We start from the raw sequence: 21,397 nt of genomic DNA, 5'->3' as shown, positions 1-21,397 counted from the left end.
AGCAGAATAATAACAAATATATATACCTTGGAAATCAATAATTGGGTATTGATTATAAGACCATCTAGGTTCTTTCATCTTCAAGAATCTCTCAAAAGCATTCTACCTAAAATCAAGCATCCAATCAGGTTCTTCTTTAAGTGAAGAAATCAACCTTGATACTTCTTTCGAATTGAAAACGAATCAATATTCATTGTGATGGATTAGCATGTTTTTTTTTCCACCTAGATCATATATCATTTAAAATAACTAGAGGCCGGTGATAATTATTGTGTTCGCCTACTTTTTGGTTTTTTTTTTTAATTTAGCTAAATATAGAATTGCCCCTTCTAATTACAAAAATTCCATTGTGAAAAACCCAAAATGCCCCTTGACCTTCTGCATTCACAAGCTATATAGGAATTATTTAATAATTTTTTTATTCTGAATTTGATTTCCTTAATGCTGCTTTGTAATATAAATATATATATCCATGTCTAGGTTTGTAGACCATGAGATGTAAGCCTGGATAATAAAAATCTTTAGCAATGTGAAAAGGGAGATCAAAATAGCAGTGACAAAATGAGAGGAAGTCTTGTCAATTTTCGTTGAGGTACAAATCATGGTCTTATGCAGGCACATAAATGTGAATGCATGTGTGTGCTTACATGGTTTCCAATCCTTAACCCCTGCCAAGTATTTATCTTAGTATGAAGTTGGCCAAGTTGTTACCTAGATGGAGTGAAAATGTCAAAGTTTTCTTTTTTCATTTTCTTTTACTCGAGTAATATTAAATCTAGAACAGATTTGTGCTTCTGCTTTGCTTCAGTCCCTTTATGACTTTCACTGAATAATTTGTATAAGAAAAACACGGTCCTGCTGTTTTCCGTTCACCATGGTTTCCATTACAAAAAAAAAAAAGAGGGAATCTTTTCAAGCACATGATAGAAGAGATGTTTAGGATCCATAAGCTGAAGCCTCGTGCAAGAAGAAGGCTTAATGCAGTATATTCACTTGGAGGCTTCTGGTATGCGTTGTTTATACCATGCTGCCCTCAAAATGTTCAATTGTTCCAGTGGATTGCTAGAGATTAATTATTCAGGTTATTGTTATGATGTTATCCTAATAGCACTATGCCAGGTATGGTGTATCATTGATCAGTTTCTGTTTCTAACAGCCGTCACTATTTGTACTTTCTAACGGGTGGCTTAATATGGGAAATAATTGATCAAAAAGCTTATGATCTTTGTTTGCAGGAGAAAATTTTTGAAGACTGGTGTAAATCAGTTGTCTTGTTAACTGTGCAAGATGGATCCTCTGAGTCAGGGGACTAGCTCCACTCCAGTGGATCCTCCTATGAAACGCAAACGTGGCCGTCCGCGCAAGGATGAGAGCTCAGTACCAGGCGAGAAAACACCAGTATTGCCTGAATCTGACAATATGAAGGAAAACAAAGAGACTACAGGAACAACTGGTGCTAGCATGGTGGGTCAGGTGATTACCGGTGTTATTGATGGTTTATTTGATGCTGGATATCTTGTTAAAGTTAAGGTAGGGGACTCTGACACTCCTTTGAGGGGTCTTGTATTTCTACCCAGCCGATTCATTCCCATCACTGCTGCAAATGATGTGGCTCCACAAGCAAAAATGAATAGAAGAGCAGATATTCCCATCCCAGTTTCATATCCTCCGACTTAGCTGCCTAGTTTTGTTACTTCACCAGAGCAAAGTGATAAGCAACTGGTTGAGTTAAAAAAGCTTGCACCCACTGCTCAAGACAAAGGGCTACAATCTGGGTTTCAACCAACTGTCCCAACTGCAAAGGAGAGCCAGTCTGCTCCTCAGATGCTGCCTCTGACTGAATACTTGCAGAGTAGCACAGGACCTTCCTTTGGAGGGAAAGTTGTGCGGCATCAAGTTTTGGGTTCAGGATGTGACAATCAATCTGCCTCTGCTATGGCACAGATGGGGCATAATAAGGTTGCCGGACAGCATGATTTGATGCTGGAATATGAAGCCTCCCTAAGAAAAGGTCCTAATTTAAGCGTAAAGGCAAATGAACAATCAAAATCTGTGTCACTACCTGCACCTCCTGCTGATATTTTGCCAGGCAGTGAAACTGCTAAGATGGAGCTTGAAATTCAACAGCAACCTTCCAGTGATGACCTTAAGGTGAATCAACCAGTTCATTATGGAGTAAAAAGCCCTAGTTCTTTCATGGAAAAAAAGGCTTCTCCAAAAAATGTTGCACCTCCGGAGCCTGCTATGAAGATTATCAGTGGGGATGATAAATCCCATCTTAATGGTAGTTCTATAGGTCCTGCTGCTAACTCTACTGAGGCAAACTCACTGTCAGAACCAATTGAAAGCTTTCCATCACTATTGTTTGAGAGAGAAGCTATTCCCTCAACACCAAAGCTTGCAGCTGAAGGATCTCCTCTTCAGAGAGTCACCAAACCCCAGTCAGATGGTTCTTCTGGTGGTACAGATATTATGAAGGCAGGGGCAGACACTTCAGCATCAATTATCCTACCTGCAACTCTATTTGGGAGAGAAGCTATTCTTCCAGAATCCAAGACTGCTTCCGATGAACTTGTTCTTCATAGAATGACCACACCCCAGATCTGCAGTTCTCCTAGTGTTGCCAATAATGTGGACAGTAATATCAAGGATGTCATTCCACCTGCCGAATCTTAGATTATCTAGTGGCATGAAAACATCTCAGTGGTGTAGGACATTTTCTTCTGAAACCATAGACAGGATAAAGCTGTGATAGATGGATGCTACACATGATGTCAAGAGTCAAGGAATAAATAGGCCTGGGCGATAATGTTCGACATTGCTATTATTTAGAGTGTTAAGCAGATCCTTAAATATCAGTTCAGAGGCTGGGCATGTATTTTCTGCTCTTAATGTCCTTTACCTTTTGATTTGGGATCGTTGTAGTAGAAATGGATGTAGACTTTGGTAATAATATTTTCTTGCAACCTTTTGGAGTAAATCAGTTGAAAGTAGTATATCTTAGTTATCAAATTTCCATCTTAAATTTGCTAGAAGAGGAAGGCCAAATCTGTTTCCCAAAGAAATTTTAGGGTCTTCGCCCACAAGTTTAAGAGAACAGTTTGTTTAGCCCAAAACTAGTATAGCTTCTGCTGCTATAAAACCTAAAAATCTGCTACTTTCCGTTTGTTTCTCGAGAAAACAGAGAACAGAAAATAAAAACCCTTGGAGCTCTATGCAACTGGTTTCAAAATTTATAGTACAAAATACAAGGTTGCAATAAACATGGACATAATATCTCAGTTACAGGAGCAAGTGAATCAAATAGCAGCACTTACTTTCAACACTTTTGGTACCCTTCAAAAAGATGGACTTTCAGTCAGACTCTCACAAAACTTCCCTGAACCTCCTCCAAATCCTACAGAAGATGCTGCCAATTTCTCTGAGCAGCCATAACAGATGAGTGCTGCCCTTGTCAAAGCTGCTAAACAGATTAATTTTATTAAACCCTGTTGCTTAAAGATTTAAAATTTATAGAAATCCAGAAGATTGAGTCTTTATGATCTTCTCTTCATTCCAGCATCTGTTTTTTCTTAATTAGGGCTGATTCAGTTGTTTTAAGCAGTGATTCTTTGTGGGTGATTTTTGTGGTGCAAGATGCTTGAAGGGTGGGGTTTTTTTTTTTTATTATTCTTCTAGTTTAGTTTGTGTAAGGACAACCCTTCATGTCTGAATTTTTGTCGGCATACTCGAACTTAGGTTGTCTGTTCAGGGTTATGTTTGGAATTTGAATTGGAAATTTTTTTTTTCCTCTCACTTCAGTCCTTTATTAAGTACTGTAAACAAAACTGGGAAGTGGCCAAAGATCTTGTCAGTGTTATTAGATTTTGGTTGAATCATTGGGGTATAATATCGTTTACGATGAACTTTAAAGTTCTGTGTGAAGTCTAAATTTTATGGCCATATGAAATTCTTTCTGGTGTTTGTTAGTGGAGATTTGTAGTACTAGGATGCTTTCTTTTACTAAACTTAATGAAGAATCTTTTGTTTGTGGAGTGAACACCTCAGGAACTGAAGCGAAAGCTGCCTTGTTGTGATTGCAAGAATCTCGAATAATCTATGAGTTTCTTTAAAATAAGAGTCTGACTCTTGCTTTGTCTAGCAATGTCAAGTTTGCTTTTGGGCTGCAGAGATTTTGATCTCAAGTTCTCTGCTGTTGGTTTTCTGTCCATCCTGCATGCACTGTAATAACTGGGTTGCTTTGTACAGAAACTTATTTCTGGTTGTTCTTTCTACAGTTTGATGTGTTGGTTGCAGCACTTCCTCTGTCTGAGTGAGGTGAGGAGGCCCAGCTGAAAAGGATTGCAGAACTCCAGGTTATTCTACATAAACTTCACCTGATTTACTCTTTTTACATCTAATATTATAGAATTGATGAATGATCTGTTTTTTCTGTGAACGCCAGGCTGAAGATGATGCTGTAGGCCAGGAACTGCACAGGCAACTGGAGGCAGCAGGTAAATTCGTCAACTTTTCAGCTTGTGTTTGATGTGCTGTATGTGCTTGGATACTCGATGAACACTTGTCCTGCTTTACAGTGAATGTTATAATTACTGGGTAGTTAGAGGAGTGGCATCTTCCCCTGCAAAGCAAGGGAAGCACAGAAATCCAGATTTGGAATCCCACCCCTTGCTCCTCTAGTACGTACCCAAAAGGGGACGATATAACATTCTCAATTCCCTGTCAATATAAAAAACGAATTTAGTTATTTGGGAAGTGATTTAAATTATACTAATATGAAAGGAATAGGATATAACGAGTTTTGGCTGCTTTAGTTCAATACGTGCAGATATGGAAAGGAAAATTAAGGATGTAGCAAGGTTTGGAACCACGGTCTCCATCTCATGTATGGGGACTGCTCTAGTTCGAAATGTGCAGATACAGACACGGTGAACATAACTGATTGAAACTAGAAACCATGGTGGAGCTTTAAAGACAGATGGCTGCTTGCGGCTGCCTGCCATGCAATTAGATTCATACAAGTTTCTTTTGATTGGTCATGTTATTTGCTTTTCAAGTCCTTAAATTTGAAATGGGTTATTTTGGATCATTTACATGTCCTTGCCATATGTTTAATTTCCTCCTTTTGTACTCATCACTAACAAACATGGTGGTTTCGACGTTTGCAGAGAGGGAGCTAAAACTGGTGCAAAAGTTGTGCAGTCAAGCTACTGATAATTAATGCTTGAATTTGAAGAAACCAAACTGAAGATTATGGTGCACACTTTTTTTCCTTCTTTCTTGTTTCCCCGAACTTTTTCCTGTTAAGAAGTTTCAAGGATATCGCTTGATGTACTACGTACTCAAGGTATTAGTTGAATGTTAGGGTTCATAGTCTATATATATATATATATATGCTTATTTCGAAATTCTAATTGATGCTTCGATATTTTTCATTTGCATGTATACCTCACCTCAACCCTTCAAAGTTTACCTGCCTCACTTGTGGCGTGTGGATCTGGTGTTATTATACTTCCAAGTCATGGATGAGATACAAAAATCGAGAGGAATTTCTCACTCACATTCATTGTGATTTTAATTAAATAAGATATTAATGTAATCTTTTATTTTTGTTCAAGTTAATATTAGAAAGAAAAACTACACAACCTGAGTGATCTATCCATGAACAGAAGATGAAGTGGTGACAACAGTCAGCTCACTCTTCGACAGATAAACAATGGGATGAATGTTTTCATGTTATATACAACAAAACGATTATCACGCCCCCCACCATAGGGTACCCCCAACAACAATACTGGCCTAGTCCAGCCCTTCATGGTTAAGTTGAAATAAGGAGCCCAGAAATGCTAAAAAATATTCATATAAATTTTTATAATGGTATATAATAATTGATTAAATATTTTTAAATATATAATTAAGACTAAACACAGACCGGATCGTACGGCCGAACAGACCTAACAGTATTGTTAAAAGAAAATTAAGAAGAAGGAGGTTTTGGTAATGGTAAGAAAGATGAGGTTCATAATGCAACCTTAAAGTTACATTGAGGACCAAACAAAAAAAAGAAACTCATAAAATGCGAACGTCCTTACAAGAACAAATTCCTTAATCTTTGCTTCCTCCGTCAAACAGTGTCATTGTCTTCCTTTGATTTTTCAACTGGGAGTCAAATGCTCCTGATCTCACTCTCCCTTTGAAATCTTCAGTCTTTCACTGCAAAATACCCCGGCATCAAATTCTGGTAAGAAGCATTGATTCTTGTTTTTTTCACGTTCTTTCTAATGTTACTGTAATTAAGGGCTTCTATGAGTGGACAGTACCCTAGTTTAATACTGCTGTTTTAAGGATTCTTTGTCCTTGCACTGTCTAGTTTATTGTCCTTGCTAGATTATTAGACCCTTTGGAGATCAATCCAGTGGAAAGTTTTGAGCTTTATGGTTTGTTGTATTTGTAGTAGTAACAAAGGTTAGTGCTTTTTGGCTGGGTTTGCTGGTTTTAGTGGGAGTTTGGGGAATTTGGTGAGATTTGGGAAACGGGTCATAATGGATTTGCATTTGAAGAATTTGTTTGGTAGATTTCAGGAGCAATTTGGTTCTGGTCCTGGGCTTGGTCCTGGATCAAGTACATGTCTAATGAAGGTAGAGGGAGTTTCTCCTAATTTCATTAAATCTATATATAAAGGTTCTGCTGCTCTTTATAGAACTGAACCGTGGAAAAGATTGCGTCCTTGGCATCTTTTTGGTATCCGGGTAGGGAAGGATTCGGATTGGTCCGGCAAGAAACAGCCTTTTCCTTGTGTTCAGTTCATAGGAGGTGATGGTGGGGATGTTGGGTTTTATATGTTTCGATCTGAAAGTGATGCTAAGAAGATGACTGGACCGAGAGAGACAATTCGTGTTCCAAATGTTGAGCTTTTGAGGGTCTCGTATGAACCTGAGAGGTTGATGTTTCCTTCAAATAAGAGAATGATCAAGTCTTTGTCATTGGAAGCATCGGGTACTGATAGGTTTCCTGTGATTGATGTTGCACGTTGTATGTCTTCTGGTGAGCTTCGGTTTAGGAATCCAACTCTTGAAGAGCTTAGGTTTGTGCATGCCTTCATGAGAGCTATTTCTCTTGTGCATCCACTACTCCAGGAAGATAAAGATGGTGCTCCAAAATGGTCAAGGATGATGTATTTTGAAACATTTATTGAGACTGTGGATGTTCAATGGCCTCCAGAAATGGCCAAGGGTCATGACCTTGTTGCAGTTACTGTCTCACATCCTCCTGGTCAGGCATATGAGGAAAAGGCTAGCTCAACAGCTAGCTCGACACCCACCAAGTATGCTGAACCACCAAGGGAGGAGGTCTTTGTTGATGTAAGAGTAAATTCAAATGGTGTCTTGAGGCAGTGTACATTGTGCGAGAAAGAAGTTCATGGAGACCAGTCTCAATGTTGTGCGCAGTGTCGCGCTGTGGTCTACTGCAGTTCTCTGTGCCAGAAGCAGCACTGGAAGGAAACACACAAGAGCATGTGTGGTCTTTACAAGGCTATGATGGAAAGAGAAGAAGAGCTGGCAATGAAAATCTTTTTGTTCCCATGTTCAGCTGACCAGCCTTGTAAATGGCTTGAGTCACTGGGCATCCATCAAAAAGGCATGTGGAGAAGGAAGTGTGGTTGCTATGCTCACTGCCCTCTTGGTCTCCTTCCTGTCAAAGGTGGGCTTTGGGACTCATGGGGTGGGCTGGATGATGAGGAGTACCCTCGTGATTCCCCTTTTCACAACCACGTAAGAGATGGAATATCAAGCCCAATCCTTCTTTCTGGTTGGTCAGAGTACTATAATCTTCGGTCGCTGCCATTATCAAGCCCTGTTGCTGACATTCTCTCTCACCCATTTACAGTTTATTACATATTAACTGCTCTTAATATTAGTTCGAAGAACCTGTTACTCAAAGGGAAAGAGGTGATTCTTCACTACCTTGGTCCTGAAGGGGAGTTAGATTGGATGCCTGCATTTGCAGAGATTGGCCATTTGCTGAATGGATCAGGAAATATACATATTGTAATGGTGGGACCGGAAGTTCCAACTAACTTGTCAGGGACAACTTCAGGAATAAGTAGTAGAGTGAGGGTGAATCTTGTGAGAGGTAATTATCAGGATGAAGCCACCTATCTTCCTTCTCCACATATCATTGTTGCATTGAACTGTGGATTGGAGAGCTATTCTGCTTGGGGAGGAGCACTTGAATTGATAAAATCTAGAGGTGTTCCAGCCTTCTTCACAGAGCAGTCTGAAATTTTATGTGCGAATGCAAAGCAGGTTCTTCGCGGAGCTGGATTACACATTACACATCCAGTGACACCAAATCCTTTCCGCTCTCCAATCAAGACTCACTGTCTTTCAAACAATCTTCCTTCATATAGCAATGGTTTTGTGCTTGGGGTGAATACATGAAGAAGGAGCCATGCTTCTGTTGTCCATGGTGGTTGTCATTTACCTGATCATATTGCAGGTGTTGTGGTGATTGAAGCAACTTGATTTAACCATTTCAAAGAACATTTTGTATATTTTTAATTGTTTCATAATGTTTATCATTTAACTGTAATAAGCTGATTATCAGCTTGGTATGCCACTGTGATCTTATTTCTTGTTGCAATCCATAGTGGGCATCGACAATTCCTGGCCAGATATGGTTTCATTCAAAGTGTGTAAACGTTCAATCATAAGAGAATTGTTTTCCACGGTAACTAAGCCTGCGAACGGTACTAAAATATCCGTGTTTTCTTCCTCTCTTCGAAGATGACTTGCTGAGTGAAAACCATTTCCTTTCTCATAGCACTGTTGTCTACCATGTTTTATGTATGTAGACGAAAGGATGTTAGAGAATGCTGTGATTTTCCTGAAAGCTGTTATTTTCGGTAATGTTACCAGAGATTTTATAAGGATAATTTGACAGATCTTACATCTTCATAACCAGAAAACAATGGAGACAATTTTATAGCTGGCGGAGATTCGATAATGAAATGATGTAGGCCAGTTGTTGTCGTAGCTGTAAGAGGTCAGTATCCGGGGTCAGTGAAATGGGGAAACTTGTAAATTTCTTTGTTCAAATCGTGCATAGAAAACCTCTGTATGCGTTTGATTTGCAGTCTTGTTAGCATGTCTCTTGTCATACTCACATGCTTATTAAGAGCCCTTTGGTTTGGGCTTCAAGTTCTCTGGGTTCGAAAGAACATCATTGAATGCACGCTTAATGATTGAAAAATGGTGGCATCTCATATGTTTTTCCATTAAAAAACCAAAGTCTACCTTTTACCTTTTTCCTGAACCTTCACTCTGATCTCCAATATAACTTCCTGTTCTCTATTTCCTGCTGAAATAAAGTCTTGTCCTGTATTTCCGTACATATCAGGAACTGCTTTCCAGAAGTTGTATGACGAAGAGGAAAAGCTGCAAATTATAGTGAAGAAAAAGCACTGCTGACTAGTTGAGAAACTTACTGAATAAAATTGAAGGTAAGTAAGCTATCTCAAAGTCATAGTAGAAAACGTTATGTCCATAACACCTATATTACAGATGTAGATGGATTCTCACAACTCCTATGTTAGAATACCTCCCTGGCTTGGACCATGTGACAGAGTTGACATCAACCCTAGCATTTCAAGCACCTGAAGAAGATCTTCGTGAGTGGGCCATTATTTGGAGACTTGGTAGGTATGATTGTTTCCATCCCAGCAGATTTTCCCAAAATGGTGGGATCCGTAATGGGCCAGCCAACCACATGTGAGCTACAAGTTGTCAAAACTCAAACGCACCAGAAGCTCTAATTGGTGCAAGACACAACTCTTTATTTTGTTGTATCTTGGAAAAGGGAAATGCTTGTAACAACTTGACCGAAACAGTTCAGTTCTGTTCATGGACATCTAAGGCAACTATCAACTTACTAGTTTTTGTTTTTGTTTTTTTTCTTTAAATAAAAAAATTAACACGATATAAAAAAGGCATATAACATATTTTGAAAGCTATTTAGAGACGAGTCCTGTGAGACATCAACAGCTTGCATGTCACATGTGTTGCAAGCTTGCAATCCACTCCAATGGAATTAAAACCTTGGCCTCTATTTTTCATACTCTTTCTTTCCTTATTTCCCTTTCCATTCTCTTCCTCTGCCATCACCGTTGCCCACGCATCACTCTCTCCCCCACCACAAAATATCTACATGGCCACCATGACCCCACCCCTTTTTTCTGATTTCATATGACTTGTTAAATTATATATATATATATATATATATATATATATATATATATATATATATATATATATACACATGGTGTTTTATCTGTTCTATTTTTTTCTCTGTGATAATTTCTTATTTTTTTTTAAAAAAAAAACTCATCTACTTGTTGCAACATTAACTATTAGTGGCAAAATTTGTCATTTCAGAACGAGATAGTATTAGTCTATGCAGCTAGCACCGCATAGTTTGACCATCCACCTTCCTTCTATTATAGAAGGAAACCAAACCCTCATGTAAAGTTCAGAAAGCCAATCAACTTGCAAACCTAACCTCATTGGCCCAGAAAGGCAGCAACTTGACCGTTTGCTCTATAAAAAGGCTAGCACAGCCAGTGCCTCCTCTTATCAAGTCACACCCCATCAATCAAATCCTGCCCCAAAGAGGTCTGATAAGCAATGGAGCAGTCCATCTATCATCAACCTTCACCATGGTACTATCTCCTTGCAAACCCAGCCCTCTTCTCCTATCCCCCCACCCCAGAAAACCATGTCAACTGGTCTGAAACCCCCGAGTCACACATCTATTCTGCTGACCTCCCTGGTACTTTGGACAACTTACTTTAGCTTCTTATGATGTTTCTTTTCATTTCTTGAAGTTTCTTGCATTTCTTTCAATTGTGTTTGAATTGGAATGAGATGTTGTCTTGGTTCTTATGGCAGGTGTGAGGAAAGAAGAGATAAAACTTGAGGTAGAGGATTCAAGGTACCTCATAATTAGAACTGAGGCTATTAATGAATCAACTCAGCCTGCCAAGTCCTTCAATAGAAAATTCAGGCTTCCTGGTGGGATTGATATTGAGGGAATATCAGCAGGATTTGAAGACGGTGTCTTGACAGTTACTGTACCGAGAGCTTTTAGGAGGAGGGGATTCTTTATTGACCCAGATGATGTGCCTGAAAGGCTACAAGTTCTTGCTAGGGCTGCTTGATTTTTTCCATCCTTAGATGCTTAATTAGGCACTAAAACCTATTGTTTTATGATTGAATGATTGATTGCTAGCACTAGTTATTGGGATAAGCTAGGCTTGCTATTGAGATTGGAAAAAATTGTGTAAAAACATTTATCCAGTAGGCAGATAATGCTTTGGTTCTTCATGTTTGGAATGAAAGAGTAATTGTTTTTGTAAGTGTTTTTTATTTAAAAATTGTATTAAAATAATATTTTTTTATTTTTTAAAAATAATTTTTGATATAAATATATTAAAATGATTTATAAATATTAATCTAAAATAAAAAAAATAAAATAAAATTTAAATTTTTTCAGTGCTTCTTACTGGTAACATCTTGAGTCTTGGTTTCCTCAAGCAGCACACGCTTTGATTTCACTCTAGTTTCCATTGCTTTCTTGCTCCATTGAGAGATGATACAGTTTTACTTGTTTTGCCTCAAATTGCCGAAGTGAAATCAAAATTCAAGGATCATGAATTTTTGTAACTGCATGACAAGTTCAACTCTTATTGGCTGTGAACATTGCAAGTTCCTAACCACCTGACCGTTTGGGAACGCTAGTTCAACCCTTTTGGTTTGGAAACATGGATTGCTCCGCGGCCTATAACAGTTGAACATGGTTGCTCCGCTGCCGCTCCAACTTCCTAAACAGGCACACAGGTTTTCTAACTGCAGCCTTGGTTCATGAATGGATTATCTAACCACCAAACTTGGCTGAAGCAGAAAAACGAACCTTGTCCTTATAGCCCACCAGAGGGCATCAATTTACTGAATATGTAGACATGGTGTTAAATAGGATCACAGATATTTTTGCGGCCATAAGGAATCTGAATCTCTTGGTCCTCCAAAAAGATAATGTCATGTGCACAGCAATGGGACCATCGTGCTCAACTTTCAACAACCTTCCTTTATCCCCAGCTGCATCCACAGATAATTAATTATTGATTATTTCCCTACCACTATTTTTTTAAAAGGGGATTCATCTATATTGAATTAGTTTCATTTGTCTTGATATTTGTAAATATGATTCAAGTTTTGATTTTGCTATGATCATAGTAAAGTTTTAATTTTGAAATAAATACAGTGAAATTTCCATAGGTATGTGTCCATCTGTACATCTATTTTTTTATAAGAAAATAATTATTGCAATTTTCCATGAATAAATGAAGATAATTAACATAGTTTTGCAACTTGTCTAGTGTGTTTGGTCAGTCGCAGCATTTCCATGGCATCCAACTATCCAAGAGGCACATGCAGGAGGACAACAATGCTGTGCTGTAACTCCAACTTGTCCTCTGCCCTAAGAGTAGGAAGTGAGGAAACGAACAGAACAACTTGCTCAAGAAAAGGGGAGAAAAATCATTACAGTGAAGACAAACAGCTTCATCTCAAATCTGCACCCCTCTCAGTACAGTATTTACTTCATCAAATCTCAACTCAACGACGCACAGATAAGGCATGACAACCGAAAGAAAGCCTAACAACATGGCCCTGGAACTGCTCCAAAATGTTACCATTTTCCATACCTCTGAAGGGTTCAACAGGCATAAGTTGTATCTGTGTCTTAACTACTCAAGTTAGCTATTTATCAATTTCAAGAGTTCAACAGCCTCGCATAATCTTCTTTCTATGTTCTCTCTCACAGCCGCACCGCGAGGTTTCCTGCACAAAGATGGGATGTATTGAACTTGGCTAACTTTTGCCTATTATGAATCATGATACAAGTGTTTTCTATAAAATTATTTTGGGATGTACTTTAACGCAAACCATATTTTAATAAAGCAGACGAGCTTGTATGAAATAAAATGTTCTAGCAACTAAAGTTCAGAAGAAATTTTCACAAGCCTAATAACCCATTTCGAGCGCTCTCCCCATTAACAAACCCGAATCTCTCTGTAACAGCTTCTTTACACACACACACATCTTGGATTAGTTCCGGTGTGGGTTTGACAATATCAATCTATATCTTATTCATTATCTGTTGGGTAAATTAACTATCTAAAAATCCCTGCTCATTCGGGCCGGCTAAGGTCGGTATCCATCCGGGTTGACATTAAATTTTCATCCCTGCTACACATGTGCTAGTGTCAGCAACTATAGAATTATGAACAGATGATTAAGAAGAACTGCATGTAAACATACAATAATTGAGGTCAACTGTATTCATAATAATTGAGGTCGACTATTCAGCTGGTTCAAGTTGGGACTCTGGGAGCTCGAAATGCATTTATTTGATGACATCTCATTGCCATCTATTTAAAATACTTTTCTTCAATAATTGTATTTATTTGATCATGATTACTCATAGCTATTTTTCTCCCATATGTAGTTGTCGTCATATTTCTCAAGCCAAATATTTTTCTTTCAAGATTTTGATCTTCAAGTGGCTTTCATATTTGGCCAAAACTTCATTTGGTTGCCTCTATCCAATAAAATTTTAATTTAGAGTTTTGGTATGGTAACTCTATTCAATAAAATTTTGTCTTTCTTTATAATACTTAATCTTTCTTGTGTTATTTCTGAGTGCGTGATCTAGAATCCTAAAACTTTATCCTTGGGTCAAAGGTCAACAATGAATAGCACATAAGCTTACAGAACTAGAACATGCCATAATCGCTTTTATCAAAATTCTAATTTCAGTTTCTCAAATCCATAATTTACTCCACAATACTAATTAATTTTGGGAACTCTTTGGTTTAGGTGATTAAAATGGTTAATTTGATCCCAATTGAAGTAGATAATTTGATTTGATAAATTATTACAGGAAGAGTTCAGCTGTATGAAAAAACTTTCCTTTGATAAACTGATGCTAATTAATTTTTTAAGGAAGTGGATATTGGGGTCATCTCAGAATATTCCTGCTGTTGAATGTGTCAATACAAGATATGCCTGCCATATTTTAGGGGCCAAGGCTCTTCCATAGTTAATTAGCAATAAAACTAGTGCTAGGTTATAACAAATGTACTCTCAACAAGCCCAACAGCAAAATACTTCCTAAGATTAGCTGATAAGTTGTAAATTGTTTTTCTTTGGTTTGACGTTATGTGGACGGGTTTAATTATATGCATCGCCGGTCATTCCGATGATACTCTACTTGCTGCTTTATGTAACCTTTCAGGATTTGATAGGGATATTTTAAATTCTAATCAGCTATATGCCTTCATCAGGATTTTATGACATTTTTCTTTCATAGAACTTTCAAATACTTTAGAATTGTGTTACCGTTAGACCAGCTGCTCATTGAATATTCCACCTGCCTCATAGCAACACTTGAAGGAGTTCCTATTTGTCAATTACGAAAGATTCAAATTGATTCTTATTCCTATGTTTTGGTACTGCTCGGATAATTAAATGATATGCATGAACAACAAGAAAAATGTAAGAATGCAGATGATGTAGTTAAGAATAAGAGACAAGTTCAGAGTTCCTATAAGAAGAAGTACTACTAATTTGTTTTTGCAAAATATCTCAGGTTTAGTTACACTAGCTAGCACAGATAGTAGTAACTATGAGTCCAACAATCTTTTTCTCTATGCTTTTGTTCCTTCTCCCTCTCTACCTTCTCCTGATCGCCTGCAGGAAAAGTTCAAAAAAGCTACCACCAGGTTCTTTGGGTTTCCCCATCATTGGCCAAACTTTCAGCTTCCTAAGTGCCATGAGGAAAAATAGAGCAGAAGAATGGCTTCAGGATAAAAAAAGAAAATATGGCCCCATTTCGAAAATGAGCCTTTTGGGGGCTCCAACAGTATTCGTATGCGGTCAGGCTGCAAACAAGTTCATCTACACCTGTGATGATAGCATACTTGCCAATCAGCAACCATCGTCTATAAGAAGGCTTTGCGGCGAGAGGAATATCCTAGAATTGAGTGGCCACGAGCACAAGCGTGTTAGAGGAGCTCTTGTATCGATTTTAAAGCCTGAAGTGTTGAAGCAATATGTTGGTAAGATGGATGAAGAAGTCAGAAAGCATTTCAAGATTCATTGGCATGGAAAGAAGAAGGTTTTGGTAGGTCAATTTTATCAAACGACAAAATACTTGCACTACATAAAAATGATAAGTGCTTACTACGGTAAATGTCCTAATTTTCATTGTTGACCTCTACAGGTTGAAAATCACAGGTGAAGCAATGAAAACTGTGTACTCTTGCATTTCTTTATGTCTTATATATCTCTTATTTCTCTTTACAACGTAGGCAATGCCATTGATGAAGACTCTTACCTTCAACGTTATGAGCTCACTGATATTCGGAATAGAGCAAAGTGCAAAAAGAGAGATACTTGTAGAGCTCTTCCAACAACTGCTGAAGGGTATTCTTTGTGTACCAATCAATTTTCCCTTCACATGCTTCAACCGTAGCCTCCAAGCTAGAGAAAAAATCAGAACGATTGTCATGGATCTGATTCATGAAAAGAGGGCTGCAATGGAGGATCAAATCACCTCTCCACAACAAGATCTTATCACCACACTGCTTAGTCTCAGAAATGCGGACTTTTCAGCAGCATTATCTGATGAGGAAATAGTAGATAATGTTATCCTTATAATGATAGCTGGATATGACACAACTTCCATCCTCCTCAGTTTCTTGATCAATCTTTTAGCCAATAATCCATCTGTTTATGCCAGCGTTCTTCAAGGTACGCAACTAAATTGATTCAATAAAGACCAAATAATATTGAACAAATTCAAAGCAGTTACTGAAATTTGAGACTACAGAACAAGAGGAGATTGCCAGGAGTAAGGTCTCAGAGGACCTTTTGACATGGGATGATCTCCAGAGAATGAGATACACATGGAGAGTAGCGACGGAGACTCTAAGGATGACCCCTCCAGTGTTTTCCTTCTTCAGGAAGGTCCTAAAAGATTTTGAATATGAAGGATACCTAATTCCCAAAGGATGGCAGGTATGGTTCAAGTCTCTGCGTGTTTCCCTTGTCATTGTAACTTACTCACCAGTGCTACAAGATAACATGTATTCTGCTAAGTTTTGACTCAGGTAATCTGGGCAGCCTGCATGACACACATGGATGAGTGTCTCTTCCCAAATCCATCAGGTTTTGATCCGGGACATTTTGACAAACAGGCACCAGTTCCTCCATATAGTTTTGTGGCATTCGGAGGCGGAGCTAGAATATGTCCTGGATATGAATTTGCAAGACTTGAAACTCTGATAACAATACATTACCTAGTGAACAGGTTTACATGGAAGCTATGTCACCCAAACATTTCTTTTTCAAGGGATCCATTGCCAATTTTCAAGGATGGACTGGAGATAGAAATTGAGCCAAAGATCCCAAGTCAACTGAATGCAAACTCCTACATCTATTCCAATGGAAGTTAAAACAGACGCTCTATATGATACTATTCCATTACAATATAACTGTTGAAATAAAATTCCTGCTAGTTGTAATTGTTGGTGGGAAAGAATACTGGTGGTGGCTTTAAATACTCAGAGGAGACTGTTTTTATTTCAAAAATAACAAGAAAATTACAAGCTCTCAAACTCACTCACTCTTTCTCTCTTGTATTTTCCACACACATTGCAATGCTCTCTTGATGACTATTTATAGGCATGAATGGTAGGACAGAAGGAAAAAACAGAGAACATGCAGAACATATTCCACCAGCTCATCTTTCCATTTTTTGCTAAAGTAGATGAGTTGTTCCACTTTGTTGCTTTAATGGAGTGGGACTACCTCACATGGTAATGTTCTAACAACTGGACCTTATGATTGAGTTTACAGCAACAAATTCCCCTTTTAAACTCGATCGAGTGATGTCATTCCAAGCATGAACTTCAATATGATAAATGTCTCCCCTTTCAATGGTTTTGTAAAGATATCTGCAACTTGATCAGTTGTTTTGCAAGATATCAGTTCAACTTCTTTGTTCTTCACATGCTCTCGGATAAAGTGATGACGTGTATTGATGTGTTTACTTCTTTCATGATACACTGCGTTCTTTGCTAATGCAATCGTTGATCGATTATCAATATTAATCTCTGTAGGATTTTCTTGTGGAAATCCCAAATACTTCAACATATTTCTTAACCATATTGAATGACATAAAGCTGAGTTGGCAGCAACATACTCAGCTTCACAGCTTGATAACGTTACTATTGATTGCTTTTTGGATATCCATGTGAAAGATGTATCTCCCATGAAAAAGACAAATCTTGTTGTGCCTTTTTTTTCATCTAGATCTCTACCTCAATCACTATCCGAGTAGCCAACAAGATTGAAGGTATTACTTGAAGTGTAAAACATACCTTCATTTATCGTTCCTTTGATGTAGCGAAGAATTCTCTTGGCTGTATTCAAGTGAGACTGATCTGGTGTCTCCATATATCTGCTGATAAGTCCAACTCCATAAAGTATATTTGGTCTGGTACATGTCAAGTACCTCAAGCTTTTTACTAAGCTTTTAAAGTAGGTTGGATCAAAATTTTCAACTTTACTCTTCCTCACTTCCACTCCATTCTCAACTGGAGTTGATACTGGATTGCAGCTTTTCATCTTAAACCTTTCATGAATATTTTTAGTGTAGCCGCTTTGAGATACAAAAATCCTTTCTTTTTTCTACATTACTTCCAGATCAAGAAAGTGTGTCATTAAACCAATGTATGTCATCTCAAACTGTTGTACCATGTTATTCTTAAAGTTTTCAAACATGGTAGGATTGTTGCCGGTGAATATTAAATCATCAACATATAGGCACACAAATAGTGTGCTTCCATCAGCTTATTTCTTCACATACATCACGTGTTTATATGGACATTTCTCAAATCCATTCTCTTGAAAATACCTGTCAATTCTGGTACTCCAAGCACGCGGAGCTTGCTTCAAACCATAGAGAGCTTTCTTCAACTTGTATACTTTGCCTTCATTTCCAGCTTCAATGTATCCAAGTGGTTGTTCAACATAGATCTCTTCTTCTAAGAAACCATTCAGAAATGCTGACTTCACGTCGAGTTGATAGATCTTCCATCCATGTTATGCAGCTAGTGAGATCATCAATCTGATTGTCTCTAGATGGGCTACTAGAGCAAATACTTCTCCATAGTCAATTCCTTCTCTCTGTTTGTAGCCTTTTGCCACTAATCTTGTTTTGTATCTTTGTACTTTGCCTTTTGCATTCTTCTTCGTCTTATAGACCCATTTGACACCTATTGCTTTCTTGTTTTCTAGTAGATTAGTCAGCTTCCAGGTATCATTCTTCTCAATGGCATGTATTTCTTCATCCATTGCTTATATCCACTTCTCTTCTGTGATAGCTTCATTGAAGCTAAGTGGATCACTATCTGTGAAGAAACAAAATATAGTTGTATCTTCCATGACTTGAGTGGCATCGTATAATTCTTCTAGATTTCTCATCCTTCTTAGTTCTTCTGATGAAGATGTTGATGTTGATAATGGTCCTGGTATTGATGTGCTTCTTCTATTGAACACAGGAAATTTGTGTACTGGACTTTGCTGCTCATCTGTTGGTAACATTGGACCTTCTGCAAGTATTGTTGGTACTTCCACTTCGTCTTCAAGGATCAAATCAGTGCTGATCCATTTGACTGCTTCTGATCATCATTCCATTGCCAAGTTTTATCTTCTTTAAAGATAATATCTCTACTCATAATTACCTTCTTTGTGATGGGATTATACAGCTTGTATCCCATCCTTCGATCACCATATCCGACAAAGATGCATTTCTCACTTTTATCATCGAGTTTGGTCCTTCTTGCATCTAGGATCTTTGTATATGCCACACAACCAAAGACTCGAAGATGAGTAACACTTGGTTTGTGACCACTCCATGCTTCTTCTGGAGTGACAGCTTGCAAACTTCTGGTTGGGCAGCGATTCAGTAGATACACTGCACATGATACAACTTCAGCCCAGTATTGTTTGGGCAATTTCTTTGCTTTGAGTAAACTTCTTGCCATGTCAAGAATCGTTTGATTATTTCTCTCAGCTACACCATTCAGTTGTGGTGTATAGGCTGGTGTTATCTGATGCCTTTTCCCTGATGCCTTGTTGTGTACAAAAAGCATCAAAGTCATTTGAAGTGTATTCTCCACCTTGATTAGATCTCACGGTTCTGATCTTACAGCCACTTTGCTTCTCAACAATGGCTTTAAAATCTTTAAAACAATTCAACACTTCTGACTTCTTTTTCAGAAAGTATATCCATGTCTTTCTGCTAAAATCATTAGTAAAAGTAAGGAAATACCTATTTTGTCCAGTTGACATAAGCTTTATGGGACCACACACATCTGTGTGCACTAACTCCAGTGGCTTATTTTTTTTCCAGTTGACTTCTTTGGCAAAACTGGTTCTATGATGTTTGCTGAGGACACAACTTTCACAGACTTCATCTGGATGATTAATGTGGGGCATGCCTTTGACCATATTCTTGCTTGCTAGCATTTTCAGACTTGTAAAATTCAGATGTCCAAGCCTTAGCTGCCAAAGCCACTCTTCATTGTTGGTGATGGCACTCAAACACTTTGCTGCATCATCTTATTCCTGGATATCTTCACATAGGCAATTAATCTTCCATTGTAATCTTTAATTGTTAGATTACAGTTCTTCATAGAAGAGTGTAACCTTTCTCCAGAAGTTGGCCTATACTCAGCAAGTTATGCTTAATGGCTAGAACATAATAAACATCTACAATGTAGCTATGATCGTCATTCTTCAAACGAATTAGGATGTTGCCTCTGCCTTTCACTGGAACTTTTGAGGTGTCTCCAAAAATGACTTGACCTTTTACGGTCTCATCTAGATCTCCAAATAGATCTCATTGACCACTTATATGATTGGTAGCTCCAGAATCCAAATACCATATATTCTCCTGATTCTTGCCTAGTCCTTGTTGGACTAATAATACAGCTGGTCCTCTTATGGTGATATTATTATCTACATAGTTGACTTCTCCATCTACCTCGGATGAAGCTTTCTTCGACATTTATTGCTATAATGCCCAAATTGATTGCATCTATAACACTGGATATTTCTCTTGTCATGGTTGTTGTAACTGCCTCCTCTTCCTCTAGGAGTAAATATATGTTCTCCCCGGCCTCCTCTGGTGGTGTTTCTACCTCCTCTTCCTCTTAATCCTGTATTCTAAGATCCTCTTCCTTGAAATTGCTAAAATCCCCCTCGTCTTTGTTGACTGCTTCCTTGAGTGATATATCCACTTGTTGAAATCTCTCTCCCCTCCTTGAAAGACAACTTTGATTGTAAGGCATGCTTAATTGCCTTATCTCCATTTCTTTTCACAATCTTTTGCTTATGAGCTTGCAAAGAACTCATAAGCTCATCCACTTTCAACTTGTCCACTTCTTTGGATTCTTCAATAGCGACAATAACAAAATCAAATTTTGGATCTAGGGATCTTAAAATTTTCTCAGTAATTCGAGCATCTGAGAGGGCTTCTCCATTTCTTCTCATCTGATTGACTATCACCATAATTCTTGTGTGATAATCAGAAATAGATTCTGATGACTTCATTTGCACTGATTCAAATTCACCTCGCAAAGATTGAAGACGAATCTTCTTGATTCTATCAGCACCTTTGTATTTTTGTTGGAGAGCCTCCCATATTTCTTTTGATGTTTCTGCAGAAGCAATGATCTCAAATATGGCTTCATCAAGACCTTGATAAATGATTGTCTTTGCTTTGTTGTCTTTCTTTCTATTAGCTCTCAGGAGTTGTTTTTGTGCTTCTTGTAATGAATCTTCTGCTTGTTTAGACTCTGGTTCATCATAACCATATTCCACAATCTCTATACACTCTTGTGAACCAAGAAATGCCTTCAATCTGATACTCCAATTATCATAATTGTCTTTGGTCAACTTTGGGATAAGTGTTTGTGCATTTTATGTAGTCATTTTATTCTTTGAATGACTATATCACCTTCTGAGAGTTGAATTTTGGCAAAACTGACACTGTAGATGGATCCGGAATGCTTAAAACAGTAGGGAATCGGTCTTACTTGGTTGAAAATGGGTCAGAAATGGGCTGAACCGGTCAGGAAACCGATTCTGGACATCGGGCGGTTCGCTGGGGTTGAAACGGGAATATTCTGGGAATATTCTCTTGGCTCGGCTCAGCTCGGGAGATTGGCTCGGCTGGCGATTAAGCGGCTCGGCGTGGCTCAATATACGGC

General features: G+C 38.1%; 4 protein-coding genes and 1 pseudogene across 5 annotated transcripts; all 5 read left to right on the top strand.

Moving 5' to 3' along the window:
- The first annotated feature begins 501 nt into the window (after positions 1 to 501).
- LOC18111266 (protein METABOLIC NETWORK MODULATOR 1) lies at positions 502 to 2,980 on the top strand. 2 transcript variants are annotated; one of them, XM_052445178.1, is made up of 2 exons: positions 502 to 1,081; positions 1,236 to 2,980. In XM_052445178.1, the coding sequence occupies exon 2, from the start codon at positions 1,288 to 1,290 to the stop codon at positions 1,675 to 1,677; it is 390 nt and encodes a 129-aa protein (XP_052301138.1). In that variant the 5' UTR covers positions 502 to 1,081; positions 1,236 to 1,287; the 3' UTR covers positions 1,678 to 2,980. The 2 variants fall into 2 exon arrangements, with proteins under 2 accessions (XP_052301138.1, XP_024436775.1); XM_024581007.2 differs by having other exon boundaries at positions 502 to 1,119.
- Positions 2,981 to 3,264: 284 nt separating this feature from the next.
- Positions 3,265 to 5,248, top strand: LOC18111267 (mediator of RNA polymerase II transcription subunit 21-like; annotated as a pseudogene).
- Positions 5,249 to 6,103: 855 nt separating this feature from the next.
- On the top strand, positions 6,104 to 8,734 carry LOC18111269 (uncharacterized). Its single transcript, XM_024581676.2, has one exon. It carries the CDS (start codon positions 6,543 to 6,545, stop codon positions 8,439 to 8,441), a length of 1,899 nt encoding a protein of 632 aa, XP_024437444.1. The 5' UTR covers positions 6,104 to 6,542; the 3' UTR covers positions 8,442 to 8,734.
- A 1,770-nt stretch (positions 8,735 to 10,504) lies between these two features.
- On the top strand, positions 10,505 to 11,413 carry LOC18111270 (15.4 kDa class V heat shock protein). The gene is made up of 2 exons (XM_024580986.2): positions 10,505 to 10,827; positions 10,947 to 11,413. The coding sequence occupies exons 1-2, from the start codon at positions 10,683 to 10,685 to the stop codon at positions 11,213 to 11,215; spliced, it is 414 nt and encodes a 137-aa protein (XP_024436754.1). The 5' UTR covers positions 10,505 to 10,682; the 3' UTR covers positions 11,216 to 11,413.
- A 3,220-nt stretch (positions 11,414 to 14,633) lies between these two features.
- LOC18111271 (cytochrome P450 716B1) lies at positions 14,634 to 16,735 on the top strand. Its single transcript, XM_006389584.3, has 4 exons — positions 14,634 to 15,240; positions 15,428 to 15,869; positions 15,949 to 16,136; positions 16,229 to 16,735. The coding sequence occupies exons 1-4, from the start codon at positions 14,743 to 14,745 to the stop codon at positions 16,571 to 16,573; spliced, it is 1,473 nt and encodes a 490-aa protein (XP_006389646.1). The 5' UTR covers positions 14,634 to 14,742; the 3' UTR covers positions 16,574 to 16,735.
- The last annotated feature ends 4,662 nt before the right edge of the window (positions 16,736 to 21,397 follow it).

The sequence above is a fragment of the Populus trichocarpa genome, chromosome 11 (genome assembly GCF_000002775.5).
Source record: "Populus trichocarpa isolate Nisqually-1 chromosome 11, P.trichocarpa_v4.1, whole genome shotgun sequence".
NCBI classification, from domain to species: Eukaryota; Viridiplantae; Streptophyta; class Magnoliopsida; order Malpighiales; family Salicaceae; genus Populus; species Populus trichocarpa.
Note: the sequence above shows the minus strand (reverse complement) of the source record. Positions and strands in the feature narration are given on the sequence as shown.